Source organism: Sarcophilus harrisii, chromosome 3 (assembly GCF_902635505.1).
Source record: "Sarcophilus harrisii chromosome 3, mSarHar1.11, whole genome shotgun sequence".
NCBI classification, from domain to species: Eukaryota; Metazoa; Chordata; class Mammalia; order Dasyuromorphia; family Dasyuridae; genus Sarcophilus; species Sarcophilus harrisii.
Window position 1 is genome coordinate 25,499,097 of NC_045428.1, and position 16,332 is coordinate 25,515,428.

Consider the following 16,332-nt stretch of genomic DNA (forward strand, 5'->3'; position numbering starts at 1 on the left):
CAGACCCTTCTAGAATACCCTGCTTGCATCATTGGAAATGGTCCTCAGGACTATTAATCTGGGAGATTCAGGGAAAAGCTGATTGAAGGTCAACCAGCCTTTTGGAAAAGCAAATGTCACTTTCTAGTATCATTGTCATGCTATGTGTATACCTGCCAGGTCACTTTTCCTGAAAAACATGTCTAACCTCCATTGAATTTGTCTTCAACAGACATTTTATAGAATGATGGAGTTGGAAAGGACATATTAGAAAGGGATGAGGAGGTAGGGGCATCGGATATTGGTATTGTCAGATATTTCAGACATCAAAGGGAAGAGGGAAATGGGATGGTAGGTGAGTAGGACAAGAACTAATAGCAGGCTCTTTTAGTTTTGGAGAGACCTGTGTGTGCTCAAAAGCAGAAGGTAAAGAGTCTGGGAGAGTGAGCTATTGATGTCTCCCATTTTCTGAGCTTCTTCCCATCATCCTACAATCATATTATAGGTGCTGTCTGTATAGTAATTATGTGTCTATTTAGACAGAATAGTCTAAATTATTTAGTTTTTAGTTTATACATAGCATAGCATTTTAACCTCACAATAACTCTGAAAAGTTTTTGTTATTGTCATCCCAATTTAAAGCTGAGGAAACTGGAACTCAGAGATGAAGTGATTTATCCAATGTCACCTAGCTATTAAGTGTCCAAGGCGGATTTGGACTCACATATCATCATGATTCTGAGTCCAATGTTTTATACACTACTTCCCACTGTCTCTGTGTCTGTGTTCATGCCGCCCTATTCCCCTTAATCTGGAACACAGCAAAAAATCTTGTTGAGTGAGGAATTAGAGAAAATGCTGAGAGAGTTTCTTCTTTAAATTCTCATTGAAAGGACTTATTTGAGAGTAGTAGTTGCAGAGAGAGATTTGGGGGGTGCATATGTACATGTGTGTGTACGTTTGGTGTGGTGTATATAATGGAGTCTAACAACTGTCAGCCTTTGGATTAATAAATGAATCTCTTTGAGCTCCCCAGAGCATGAGAGAGAGCAAGCACTAAATCTTTTGGCATAAAATCTAGGCTTTAATAATAATAAAAGGTTGGATAAAATAAAGAAATTAGAGAGACCCAGCAAAAGCCACACACAAATCAGTTTTTAGTGCCATGCTGTGAATTTATCCTTGAAGGACTTTTACATCACCCTCTTGTAATTTTTCCTGATTCTTTCAGAAAAGAGCTTTGTGTGCTGACTTTTGCCAGAGCTGCAAATCTCAAGGGGCTTTATTGAAAGCTAGAGATGATCTTTAAAAATTTCTGTGATCGAACATGTCCCATAAAGTCAACATCCAAATTCTAAGGAAACTCAGAATCTAAGAACCCTTCTCATGTTTGTGATGGTACAGGAGGCAAGGAAATGTTTGCATAATCAGAACACAACTCAGCATCTGGTATTATCAGGTTTGATTATGAATTCATCCTTGATTTCCTTCTTTTTGTGATGCCCATAAAGTATCAGGAGAGAATGTGATGAAGACTCTTGAGAAGTTCTGTCTGAAATTAATGAGCTATAGAATGGACTAAATCCTCCTGGGGAGATTTTAGGGGCACTTTTGGGCTATAGGACTGACTGGGCCAGAGTTTCCTTTTGTAAGTCTCCCACATGGATATTCACAAGCTTAGTTTAGTACTTCTTAGCTCTGCCCTTCGAAGAAAATTCAAAAGAATTTTCATTCTTTGCCCAGCTCCCTACCTAGGTGCTAGGTCATCACTAGGCATGCTATAGTTTTTCTTCTCAAAGTACCTACTCAGTCTCATGCTTACTTGGAATTAATTTGACCTATCACTGTCAACAATTTGAAGCACAAGTGCTTCTGTAAAATTGGAGTCTTTTTTTTTTTAACCTTTGTTTTTGGTCACTCTGTCCATAAGTATTAAGCATGGGTACTGTGCTGGATGTGAATATGTAGTCTGCTTCTGATGACTTGTAGGAGACTTGGAAGAAGAATTAGGTGAGCTAGTCAATGCTGCAAGTGATTGACCCCTTTTTTGATGAACCTTAAGAGTAGACCGGCAGTTTCACTGGAGACATCCAGTATAAGATTGCTCCTAAGATAAAGCAGGAAGAGAATCTGAGTACATGGTAAGAAGACCAAGAGGAAGGCCAGTGAAAAGCCCTGTAAAACTAATAAATAGAGATCAGCTGCCAAATATGAAAGGAAAGAAGGGAGCAAAGAAGAGAGGAAGGAAGGAAGGAAAAAGGAAACAAGGAAGGAAGAAAGGGAGGAAAGAAGAAAGGAAGAAAGGAAGTGAAGAAGGAAGGAAGAAAGAAAGGAATCTGACCACATGGTACTTTCTCTTCTGGTTTTGTCTTAGTCCTACATTTTTCTGTCTAGCCCCTCCAATTTTATATATAAATTATTTTTTAATCCTATGCATTTTATAAAATTAAAACATTGTTGTGAGAGACATCCATAAGACAAAAACAGTCAGAAACCCTATTCTGGAACATTTCAGGATTTTTTTCTTTGGATGACTAAAGCCAAAGAAAGAACTATGCATTTGAGCAGTTTATTTTGTCTTAGTGTTAAAATTCATTTCAGTGGGGAAAATGTACAAGAGGAAACAGATGATAATGATGTTGTCAAAACTATAACATTAGTAATTTGAAAGTATATGTTATGTATTGGATTACTTTCCCTCTAGGGGAAGGAGTGGGGGAAAAGAAGGGAGAAAAAAAATTTGAACACAAAGTTTCGCAAGGGTAAATGTTGAAAACTATCTATGCACATGTTTTGAAAATAAAAAGCCTTATATAAAAAAGAAAATCAATGAAAACTCAAAAAAAAAAAAGTATATGTTCTCCACTGAAAATATAAGTTGTTAGCCAAAACCAATCATGACACTTCTCAAAAAATTCATTTCCTCATCAGCTGAAGGGGGATGGCAACACTAGCATTCACAGATATGCATTGAGGACATTAAAAATGCTGTTAGTATGTTTTCTTCTTCTTCTTTTAAAATAGTATTTTATTTTTCCTCAATTATAGTAAATCACATAATCTTAGCATTCATTTTTTGAGTTCCAAATTTTCATCTTCCTTCTATTCCCTCCCTTGAAATGGTAAGCAATTTGATATAGGTCATATGTGTGCTATCATGTAAAACATTTCCATATTGGTCACAGTTGTGAAAGAATAAATCAAAGGGGGAAAAACATAAGAAAGAATAAAATAAGTGAAAAAATATGCTTCAATTTACATTCATGGTCCATCAGTTTCTTATCTGGATATGGGTAACATTTTCCTCCGTGGGTCCTTTGTATTTGCCTTGAATCACTGTGTTGCTGATAAGTCAATCATAGTTGACATTCACACAAGTGCTGCTGATACTGTATATTAATGTTTTTCTGGTTTTGTTCATTTCACTTTATGTGAGAACATACAAATCTTCCCAAATTGCTCTTTTATAGCATAAGAGTATTCCTTTAAATTCACATATCACAGCTTGTTCAACCATTCCCCAATTGATGGGATCTCCCTCAATTTCCAATATTTTGTCACCATGAAAAGACTGCTAGAAATATTTTTGCCAATGTAGGTCCTTTTCCTTTTTAAAAAATGATTTCTTTGGAATAATGGACCTGGTAGAAGTATTACTGGCTCAAGGTATGCACAGTTTGGTTGCCCTTTGGATATAGTTCCAAATTGCTTTCCAAAGAATCAGATCAGTTCACAACTCCACCAACAATGCATTAGTATGCCCATTTTTCCACATCTTCTGCAATATTTGTCATTTTCCTTTTCTGATAGGTATGAAGTGGTACCTCAGAACCATTTTGATTTGCATTTCTCTCATCAACAGTGATTTAAAGCAATTCTTCATAAGCCTTCAGATATCTTTGATTTCTTTATCCAAAAGCTGCCTGTTCATCTCCTTTAACAATTTTTCTGTTGGAAAATGGCTTATATAAATTTGAAAAATTAAACTTTTATCAAAGAAATTTACTATAAAGATTGTTTCCCAGCTTCCTGTTTTGCTTTTTATTTTGGTTGCATTAGTTTAGTTTTGTCAAAGCCTTTTAATATGATCAAATTATCTATTTTATATTTCATAACTGTCTCTCTGTCTCTGTCTTTCATAAATCTGACAAGTGAACTATGCTTTGCTCTTATGTTGTCATCCTTTATATCTAAATTATTTAGCCATTTTGACTTTATCTTGTAGATGGTGGTAGTTATTGTTTTGTCCTTCATTCTCAAAGAGGACCATTACATCAGGGAGGTGATGCCATGACATGAAGTGAATTGGATTTGAGAGAGGGAGGACTGATTGTGCAAGATCACTTGATTCACTTCTCCTCCAGAGCCATCTGGGTCCAGTGGTGTGATATAGATTGACAACTAGAGATGGCCCTGAATGAAATGGAAGACTTTGGCCTTTTTAAGCTAAGGTCTTCAACAATTCTGTTTGACTGGTTGCTCTATTCCTTGTTTGTTTCCCAATTTTCCCAGAAGTTTTTGTCAAATAGTAAGTTCTTATCCTAAAGGGGATTCTGGGGTCTTTGGATTTACCAAATGCCAGCTATGTCCAGTATACCTAATCTATGATCCACTACTCTATTTCTTAGCCAGTACCAAGCAGTTTTGATGATCATTGCTTTTTAATGTAGTTTTAAATCTCATATTGTTAGGCCATCTTCCTTTGTATTTTTTCCCATTAACTTGATCTTCTTGATCTTTTGTTCTTCTAGATGAATTTTGTTATTATTTTTTCTAGCTCTATAAAATATTTTTGGTAGTTTGGTATGAAACTGAATCAAGAAACTTAAGTATAATTGTAATTTTTCGTTATATTGTTTCAGCCTATACTATTAATATTTTCCAGTTGTTTGAATCTGACTTTATTTGTATGAAAAGTGTGGTGTAATTATATCCATACAGTTCCTGGCTTTAACTTGGCAGGTAGACTCCCAAGTATTTTATATTGTTTAAATTTATATTAAATGGAATTTCTCTTTTTCTTGCTGCTGGGCTCTGTTGGTCAGAAAAAGAATTACTGATGTTTATGAATTTATCATATATCATGCAACTTTTGCTAAAGTTGTTAATTATTAAAAGTATTTTTAGTTGATTCTCTAGAGTTTTTTAAGTATATTATCATATCATTTGTAAAGAGAGATAGTTATGTTTCCTTACTGCTTATTGTAATTCATTCAATTTCCTTTTTCTTTTCCTTTTCTTATTGCCTTAGCTAGCATTTCTAGTTCTGTGTTGAATAATGGTGGTGATAACAGGGATCTTTATTTCACTCCTGATCTTACTAGAAAGGCTCCTAGCTTATCTCTATTACAGATAATACTTACTGATGTTTTTAGATAGATATTGCTTATCATTTTAAGGAACACTCTCTTTATTCTTATGCTCTCTAGTGTTTTTTTTAATAGGAATGGATCATGTATTTTGTCAAATGATTTTCAGCATCTATTGATATAATCATATGATTTATTTTAGTTATTGATATAGCCAATTACATTGATAGTTTTCCTGATATTGAACCAATCCTGAATTCCCACCTAGTGTAAATCCCACCTAGTCATAGTGTTTAATCCCTGTGGTTGCCTTGCTAGTATTTTGTTCAAAATTTTTGCATCGATATTCATTAGGGAAATCGCTCTATAATTTTCTTTCTCTATTTTAGCTGCTCCTGCCTTAGGTATCAGCACCATATTTGCATCATAAAAGTTTAGTAGGACACCTTTACATATTTTTCAAAATAGTGTATATGGTATTAGAATTATTTATTCTTTAAATGTTCAGTGGAATTAATTTGTGACTCCATCTAACCTAGGAAATTTTGTCTTGGGTAGTTCAATAATGACTTGTTCAGTTTCTTTTTTTTTCTAAAATGGGTTTATTTAGACATTCCATTTCCTGATCTGTTAATCAAAGTAATTTTTATTTTCATAAATATTCTAAGTCAGGACCCTAGTTCTGGGTCTAGCCAGTGAGGTGTTTCTGTATTTTCATTGGAATGAGGTAAGGGGAAAAGGGGCATTCTGGCTGCTGGAGTCTGTTTGCCCAGAGCTATGCTGAAATTTGGAGGTGGGAGTGGAGGGAGGAAGGAGCAGTGCTGGTGGCTCCCTGTTAGCTTAGGCCCTCATAAGGAGAGTGGTATGTTTCTTGCATTTGCCCAGGGATATGCTGAAGCATGGAAAGGTCTAGCCAACGGAGGTTGCCTATTCTCTTGAGTCTATGCTGAAGTGTGTTGCTGTTCTTGGAGCTGTAGTTTGACCATTCCCATTGTGTCATGTGGAGGTTCCTGGTATTGGAATTTACCTGCTGGGCTCAGGATCTCCCACTGATTTGCTGAAGTGGTTTGCTGTTGACTTGCCAAGTTTCTTGGGATTAAAAAAAAAAAAAAAAATTGTTTCAACCCTGTCTTTTTGATAATTCTAAGATTTGTTTTGGGGGTATTGTTTTATGATTGTTTGGAAATGAACATGAGAGTCCAGTGTTTTACTGCTTATTTTGCCATCTTGGTCCTAGGAAATGGAGATATTTTCTTCTCATAATATCGATGTAACAATGAAATTATTCTGATGCTCGCGTGTTTTGCACTGTATCTAGAATATAGTAGATGCTTAATAAATATTTATTGACTAACTGAAGATAAGCAAGTGGCTGGGCAACAGATGCCTTGAAACTGCTATCCATGGTCTCCTTCCTGCATAGGAATGACCTACCTGAGGCTGTGGATGACCCAAGCCTGAAATTTCTGTCTCACAGGATCCCAATAAGTCGCTGCCTACACATCTCCCCCAGTGGAGTAGTGCTTCAGCCTGGTCATGTGGAGAAGGCTCCTCCAGCTTCCTCCCAAAATAGCTCTTCATGATTTCAAAATGAATCACTTGAAGTGGAACCAAATGGAGTTATCCTAAGTTCCAGCATTGGTTTTTGGGATAAGATTTTTTTTTTCTTTTTCTTTTCTGGAGTTGAGTGGAAAGAAGAAGAGTTGGACCCTGAAGAGATGAAGAGGTTTTCTCAAAACTCACACTAATAAGTTACAAAGGGAATTCACCAAGAAAACGAAGCTCAAAAAGTTACTGTTAAGGACTGACAACAGAGGTGATTTCTGATGATATTAGAAAAGTGTGGAAGGTCTGAAATGCCCTCCTGGGGAAGGAGCTAGAGTGAAAGGTGGATTGTTAGAGATTAATTCCATGTTTCTAACAGGATGAAACAAAAGCTGAGAATACCATTTCACAATTTTGTTTTTGAAAGAACTTCTTTAAAAGGCAGTGCAGAGACGATCAGGTGTAATGGATAGAGGAAGAGCTTGAGAGTCAGAAAGACCAGATGAGGAAACTGTGGCCAAATTACTTAATCTTTCAGTGACCTAGGAAGTATTCTTGCAGGGCTTTTTCACACCAGAAGTTCCTGGCATCAGTTAAATCACAGCCCTGGATTAAATCCTCTGTCCTCTCCAACAACAAAAATGCCAAACAAATTGAAGTTTATTTGATTTTATTAAATCTCTCTCCCACAAATGTCTACAACTTATTATTGCCATAAAGCATTTGAGAAAAGAAAATGGAATAATTTTTTTAATGTGCTTAAATTAAGATTGTATTGATGGCTTTAATTTTTTTCCAATATAGACATTTCAAGACTATAGATTTAAAGGTGAAAAAAACTTTAGAGGTGACATATACCATTCTTGCTATCCAAAATTCCTTTTTTTATTATATAGAAAAACAGTTAGGCAGAATCCCTAGATACAGGATCACAAATGACAGGAAACTGATCTTATGCCCCATGCACTTTTCCCCAAGAGTTATTTTAGGATTATGGGCCCAGCATTGTAAAGAATATCATCTAGTCCAACCCCCTGTTTTCATTGGTAGTGAATGGTTAAATGACCTTCCTAAGTTCATGTGTCACACAAACAGTAACTGTCTGAGGTAGGATATGGATGTTTTTCCAATTGTGAAATCAATAATAATAATAATAGAAACTAGGAGAAAAAATAGTAGCTAGTAGTAATAATAATAATATTTCTGTAGCCCTACCTACCAGGTATTGCATCAAGTACTTTACATTTATTACTTCATCTGCTCGTCACAATTCTGTAACATGGGGACTGTTATTACATTTTATAGATGAGGGAACAGACCAAGGTTTAAGTTTACCCCAGGGTCGCGCAGCTAGTAGCTGTCTAAGACTAGATTTGAACTCCTTACTCCATGCCTGGTGATTGGGATGCACTGAAGGACGTTCCACCTTTAGTTTTGGTAGAATTTTGATGCCATTTCCTTTTTTTCCTCCCCATTTTAAAATCAGAAAAAAAAATTTACATTTTTTAAATTTAAGTTTTACATTTTTAAACTTTTACGTTTACCTTTTTCCTATGAATTTTATCTCTTGGGATGAAGCCCTCAGGTGCTAACACTACCTCATTTTCCCTTCTGCTGGTAAGCCAAAAGACTAAGGATGCTAACATTATCAGCAAAGTAAGAAAAAATGAGCAAGGAAACATTTTTCTCAGGAAAATCTCATTTCAGACTAAACCGTTCTGTTGTTTCATGGTGTTTGGGGGAGAATTACTCTCTGCCTCTGCTATAAAAACATAAACATACTTCTCTTTTCTTATTTTTTCCCAGACAACAAGGAGATTTTCCTGGCCCGAGCGGTCCACAAGTCCTTCATCGAGGTTAATGAGGAAGGCTCCGAAGCGGCTGCTGCCTCAGGTACTGGGTTCTCTTTTTAAGAAATGAAATGAAAATCCAGCATGCCAGGCTTTTTGTTTTCAGCCCACTTTTTTTTAATACCCCAAAGGGAGCTCATCCACCCACATATACACACTTTCCAAGATCGTGCCAAAAAGCTGATCTGATTTAGATTTGGACTCCAGGACAGAGCGAGTGCTGAACAAGGCATCATTTCCTGGAGATGATGAGTGGTCTGGGCCGGGTCTCGAGTGCCCTGTTAAACCATTCCTCCCTTCCCCACTTGGCCTCTAATGAGTGGTAGGAAGGCTTTGGCAGCAGTTTATCAAGATGGATTTTCTTGCTGTGTTGCATCTTTAATTTTCATTTTTGCTCTGGAGTGATTGGGGAATTGGGGACATTGCTTCTCCCATCACTGGGAAGTTATTGTTTTCTGACTAGGCACATAAACAGTAACATGAGATGGAAGATAAAATATTGTGTTTTAAAAAAAAAAAAAAAGATTTCTCTGGTATAAATGATGTCACCTCAATAATGCTAAAAATGACCTTTCTCCTGTTGGTGAATGCCTCCTGGAGCCTTCATGCTTCATCATCCCCTGTGACCTTCTCACCCTGGGACATGCTTTGTTGGCCCTTGAGTTCTTTCTAGTGAGACCCAGATGGGCCAACCTTTAGTCCTCTCTTTCCTATGCTTCAAGGCTTTCTGAATTTCAACATCATCCTCCCTTGCTGAGTACCTTCACTAATAACACTACATCCCTGGGTTTTTTGTCACCTTCCCCATTATATTGTAACCTTCTTGAGGGCAGAAGCCATCTTGTTGCTTGTATTTAAAAGAATGACTGGGACATAATAAGCATTATTTTGTCTTATTTCCATAGAACCATAGGCACTCCTGACTTCTATGAGTTGTAATCAAGGATCTTCCCCTCTTCCCCAGTCGAATACAGTAGATTTTTATTTACAGGCTTTTATTGTATTTACCAGAAATATGGTATGTTGGGACAAAATTTCTTCATTTGGCTTCTTTCTGGTCTCTACCAGTGTAGCCCCTGGGTTTTTAATGGTGTTGGGTTTAGAAGCAAAAGTCCTAGATTCAAATCTTGACAATATGTGACCCTTGGAGTTTCACATAATCTTGTGGACAATTGAATCAGAACCAAGATAAACTGGTTAGGAGAATGGGGCAGCATGGAAACTTCAGAAGACCGTCTTCAAAATTTTAGAGGGGTTTATATATAACCTTATGTAGCTTCAAAGTGTATGTTTATTTGCCTATTTGCAGAAATATAAATGATAAAGGAATATAATTTAGATATTTATAATATTAGAATCAAAACTGTATCGATGAATACAGCCATCACAAACTATAGGATTGTGTATTTTAGAGCGAGAATAGAACAGTCCTTTGACGCCCGTCTCTTCATTATTCTAACCTTGTAGAAGAAACTAACCCTGTAAGTAGAACTTGCCATTTGACATGTATTTCGTGTTAAAAAGAATTCTAGATTTTTTTTTTTTTGGTTCAAAAGAAATTAATCTGTCACATCTTTGGAAAACACAAAGGTCTTTCTCCCTAAGAATGCCCATAGGACTCTTCCCCAAGAGACAGTGAACTGCGCTGTTACTTGTTGTGAATCATGGAGTACACTTTTAAGCAAGGCAGAATGTTAACCTTTTTCCCCTTTCTTTTGCAAAGGAATAGCTGCTAGGACTTGCTTAAGGCCTCTCATTTCCATTAAGTTATTAGTGACTTCTGCAACATTGGACATAAATCACCCCTTGTCATTTTTAATCATTCTTAGAGCATAAGTAGACATGTAATTACTCTGGACCCCTATTTTACTTAGATGAGATTGTTAGTCCTATTTCTTGATGAGATACAAACACAGAGCAAGAATAATTTTTTGGTGAGATCAGAGACCATTCTGGACACTTTTAAACCTAAGGATTTTTTGATAAGAGCAGAGATCATTCTGGACACTTTTAAACCTATTCTGGTGCATCATAGCAGTTTGTTGACACAGGTGATGAACCTATGTAACCATCTGTCCACTTTTCCCTTCTTCTCTGCAGGAATGATTGCCATTAGTCGCATGGCAGTGCTCTATCCCCAAGTTATTGTTGACCATCCATTCTTTTTCCTTATCAGGAATAGGAGAACAGGTAAGTCATAAGTGGTGAACCTTTGTTAACGAGTCACACTGAATCTCTCCCAGATCTGAAAAGATATTGCATTGGGCTCCTCATTGTCTGAGATCTTTTAGAGGGGTTTATATATAACCACATGTAGCTTCAAAGCATATGTTTATTTGCCTATTTGCAGAGATATAAATGATAAAGGAATATAATTTATAAAATAATAAATATAAATAAAATTTGGGGTTTTTTTATCTTTCAAAATACTTTCAAGAGTATTTTAGAGGACAAAAAGAAACTGAAAATAAATTTTCATGCATGGAATAGAATTTATCAGGATTATTTAATCTAAGATTCATGGACCATAGCTTTCAAGGGATCTCTAAACTTGGACTGGAAAAAAAAAATTACATCCTAATTTTCACTAACCTTTAAGCAAAATTTGGTATTTCCTTCAAAAATTTAAAAACATTATTCTGAGAAGGGGTCCATTGACTTTACTTGACTGCCAAAGGGCAGTCTGTCACAAAAAAAAGGTTAAATACACCTGAAGTTAATGGATACCCAGGGCCTTTCCAACTCTCAAATCCTATAATTCTGTGAAATTTATATCTGTCATATTGGCAGTAGCATCCTGGTTTCCTCACCATCTCTCACTGTACCTTCCCCAATCCAAGCTGTTGTCAAGGTTCATCCATTTTACCTTTGTGATATCTTTCAAATATGTCCCCTTCTCTCCTCTGACCCAGCCCTCTCCCTCATGCCTTAATCACCTCTCACCTTGGCAATACGTGCTGGAGCATCTGCCTACCTCAAATCTCACCACTACAGTGGTTTTCCTAAGTACAGGACACCCTACTCCATTACTCAATGATTTCCATTGGCTCCCACTTGCCTCCACTATCAAATACAGAATGTTCTATTTGGCATTCAAAGCCCTTCCTAACCTAGCTCCCTCATACCTTTCCAGTCTTCTTACACCTTACTACTTAACCTGGACTTTGATACAGTGACAGCAGCCTGCTGGCTCTTACTCTAAACTTTCCATCTCTCCCCTCTGCACATTTTTTCTGGGGGTCCACCATGCCTGGAGCACTCTCCCGACTCTGCTCTCAACACCGACCTCCCTGGTTTCCTTTTTAGTCCCAATTAAAATCCTACTTTCTACAGGAAGCATTCCCCAACTCCTCTTAATCCTAATCCCTTTCCTCTGTTAATTATTTCTTATTTATCCTGTATGCAGTTTGCTTTCTATATTTACATTTTGTCTCTTTCATTTAATGGTAAGCTCTTAGAGAATTCTGTGTATCCCTAGTAAGTACTTAGCACACAATCAATTTTTATAAATATATATTTATCTTATAAATTTATATTATAAAATTTATGGAAATAAATTTATATAAATGTAATATACATTTAAATTATTTATATAAATAATAACTAGCTTTAATAAATGATCGACCCCTTATAAATCATAATCAAAGACATCAAAGTGGCTCTCACCCACTCTTTTTGATAAAATTCTTATTTGTCTTTCCCTCACTCTGTTGTAGGTACCATCTTGTTCATGGGAAGAGTCATGCACCCAGAAGCAATGAACACAAGTGGCCATGATTTTGAAGAGCTGTAAATAAATATTAACCATCACATCATGAAAGGAAAACTGTCATAAAGCACACCACGTTTGCAACTGGTATATATTTAAGGTCTGTGTTCTCCAGTGTATGCTATGAACCTGTTCCAGGTCCACGCCGTCATGTGAATTGGCCAGCTGGCCTTGTCAAAGAATGCTTTCCGTATTATTGCCATCATGGTCCTCTTGCTGTCCTTGTGGTTACTGTGTTGGTATTGAAAATAAAACCATATATTATACACGTGAACAGGTCTGGGTCTCCTTTTCAAATAATGATGCTGAGTGCTCTGAGAGGGGAAGGTCTACAATTCTCTGGAAGTGGTAGTGATTTCTGGCCTCTTAGCTATCTCATGGATTTATTTTTATTTTTTATCTTAAGGAGGGCTACTTTATTAGTTGCCTGAAATAATCACAGAAGGGACACTGAATGAGTTGTCCATAAAATTTGACTATCTGTAAGCCAAAAATCATACAAGAGGTAGTTCTAAAAGAATTCTTTGATGCTCTAGTAGATCTTTGACCTCATCAATGTGGGAATACCTATAAATCCTTCAGAGGAGCTTTACCCAGTGTGCCTAAGGCCTTCCTCTATATCAGAGGTTCTTAACTACTTTTTGTGTCCTGTATACTTGGGGGTGCCTAGTAGTGAAGTCTTTCACTTTTCCCAGAATAAGATTTGTCAGCTACATTCATAATGGAAAGAACTGCTAAATTTCAGATAGAAGCTAGTAAAAATAAAAGTGTAATTATTCCCAAACAAGTTCATGAATTTCCTGAAATCTCTCTCTGTACCTTTGAGTGTCTGTGGACCCCAGATTAAGAATCCATGCTCCAGATTTCCTGATAAAGTAGATACTAATAGGCTTTTAGTACAGGGGCTAAAGATGTAGATAGTCCTTATTCAGCGATCCATCCTTTTTCTCTACCTTACATCTCTTTGCTGTCTGACATCCTTTACATCAGTTCTCATCTGCAACTCTTCATCGGTACCATGTTGGATCCTACTCACATCCACTATCAATTAGCAAACATTTAGTAAGCACCTGCTAAGTACCAGATATCATGCTAGGGGATGTGAAGACAGAAATAGGTTCCAGTATATCCTGGATACAATATATGTGTGCAGAACCAAATAGTTCTCTTGTTGCACAGGGAGAATTGGATTCAGAAGGTATAAATAACCCGGGAAGAAAAACAAAAATTCAAGCCCACTGAAGGTATTAACATATACACATGTGCTACATCTTGTTTTCCTCAATTACTCTCAACATTAGTTCATTGGAGACCTTGGTGTGCCTCATAGGAAATACAAAAATGGTCTTTTGCCTACTCCTCAAAACTTATTTCAGTAAAGCATGAGATTATATAAACGTGTGTGTGTGTGCACGTGTGTATATATGTGTGTGTATATAATATGTACATATCCATACATTACATCTGTATGTATATATATTTACTGTTTCCCTCTTTTCCATGGTATACTTGAATTTTCTGTACCCTCATGTGAAGGCACTTTGATGTTCCACCATTTTACTGCTTTCATTTAAATCTAAAAGTATGTCAAATCCCAAAGAGACAAAACAAGCAAGCAAACTGATAACTGAAGTCCAGTCTATGAAGAGGAAAATCCCTAGACAAGTCACTGGGGTTCTAAATCTGAACAAGATATTTCTTGAATGTTCCTAGTTTATACACAGCCCAGTGGTTAGGTGCAACTTTTCCCCTTATGTCTATTAGGCATCATTCTGCTATTAAAAAAAAAAAAAAAACATATATAGATAGATAAATTTTATTTATATATATATTCAAGTCAAATGAGTTAATATCTAACATTTTACTTAGTGACCTAAAAAGTTAAGTAAAATGCTTATTCAAGAGATCCCAGTAGGACCAAGGCTGAGATTTAACTTAATTCTGTTTCTGAAGCAATTTCTGAGTTTCCAAAATTTGGTGTAAAGCAATATTTTCATGGTTTTATTTCATATGGTTTAGGTGCTTAATTAATTTTTTAGGCTTTTCGTATGAATTGTTATAATCCTTTGCTGTGTAACCATATTCCATAGCACTAGGGATACATATAGGACACAAAATGAATTATTTATGAGATGTTTATGGTTATAGGAAATTCTGAGAGTTAATGAGGCATTCTCTCCCTGCCACTAATCATAAAAACAGCCCATGTCAGATAGCTTTATATATAGTAGGAGGGAAAATTCTACCATTTGTTCAGACCACTATGTGAAGGCCCAAGAAAGGAAATTCTGCATTAAAAATGGAAACTGCTTTATGTGAAGTTATTTTTTTTTAAATGATTCCACTATATAGATTTGGGGCTATTACATAATATGGAAAAAAATAGCACAAAATACTTTAGACCGTAGAAATATATATTAGGGAAAATGTCAAGACTTTTTTTTTTTTTTAATGTGGTCAATTCCCACATGAGAATTTATGAATGCCCAGGGACTAATAGCCCACCTGAATTTTTCTACAGCATATATTCTGAAGAGACACAATATTAATAAAGCTGGGTAAAGTATGGAACAGTGCTTCTGTTATGATTAATAATGCATTCTGGTTAGGCTAAATGATATTGATGTCAGCATTGATATTCCAGATTTGTATGAGTCTGTGTTCTTAGCTCATTAATTATGTTGTAGCATTGTTTACATTGTCATTTCTGCCTCTCAACTAAATGAATTATACATAGGTAAAAGTAGGTATCATTGGGCAGCTGGGTGGAGCTTCCAAAAACCCTAAATGCAATTTACTTTCTTTATTAATATAAGACTTGATTCAGAAAGCTTTCACCTTTAAATGTTTCTGTATAAAGGGAAATAGCTTCTGCCTTATTGCTGATGTTTATTAGGAAATATTTTAAAATGAAAGATGATATCACTTTTTATTTCCTTCATTTTACTTAAGGATTTTAAGCTATATATATTTTTAGGGAAAAGAATAAAAAAGTATGTCATTTTTTACTAAAGACCCTCAAGTAAGTAAATATGCTACTTTTTATGTTTTATCTTATTTATTTTTCCCTAATTCCAAACTGGTCCACAACATATTTATTCTGCTCTATTTCTGGTGACAACACCACCATCTTTCCAGTTTCTAATTTGGCACTTCACCCTTCACTCTCATAATTCCTCATGTTTACTAACCCTATATATCCTTCGGTTTCCAAATCTGATTATTTTTACCTCTACAGCATAGCTGTCCTTTTCTCTCTTCACTTTTTCTCTCACTATCATTCTAGCTCAAGTCCTCATCACCTCTCACCTGCAAAGCCTCCCAATTAAACTTCCTGCCTCAATCCTGGTCCTTTTGTAAATCATTTTGATGAAGTAGCAGATACTGGGAGAGCAGTTCAAAATGTCAAAAAGTCAAAGGCATTTTCAAAGACAAAAAGTGTTCTTTATTATTGTAAAAAGGCCCATGGGGAAAATCAAAAGTTATTTAGCAGAAAGTTGTGAGTGAAGAAGGCTTTTTAAAAGGGTGAGGTGAGGGGAAGTAAGGTCAGGATCTAGAGAGTTAGGGAGGATTCAAGTTGAAAACAAACTCACATGCATATCTCCATGAACACCCACATGATGACAGTTGACTATGCCTTAGATATGCTAACAAGACACTGCTAGGAATTAGCCCTCCTTTAGTGTATGATATGGTTGACAGTGGGAATAGGCTGACTCATTTAGAGATCACAGTATCATCTCCCTTAAATTTCCTCATCTGTAAAATGATTGGATTGCACTCCATGACTTCTGGGATCCTTTATAGTTTTAATTCCATTTGTCTTTAATCCCTTTGGGAAGGGAAATAACGTGATCTTGAGAAGGGGATATTGAATTTG

At 36.0% G+C, this 16,332-nt stretch overlaps 1 protein-coding gene across 2 annotated transcripts in view; it reads left to right on the top strand.

Moving 5' to 3' along the window:
- SERPINI1 (serpin family I member 1) overlaps positions 1–12,726 on the top strand; it is a 100,499-nt gene extending 87,773 nt beyond the window's left edge. For both annotated transcript variants that reach the window (XM_031957621.1, XM_012546608.3), the window contains 3 exons: positions 8,640–8,726; positions 10,784–10,873; positions 12,400–12,726. In XM_031957621.1, the coding sequence (XP_031813481.1) occupies positions 8,640–8,726; positions 10,784–10,873; positions 12,400–12,476 (254 nt within the window). In that variant the 3' untranslated portion in view covers positions 12,477–12,726. The remainder of the gene's footprint in view (positions 1–8,639; positions 8,727–10,783; positions 10,874–12,399) is intronic.
- Positions 12,727–16,332: the final 3,606 nt, after the last annotated feature.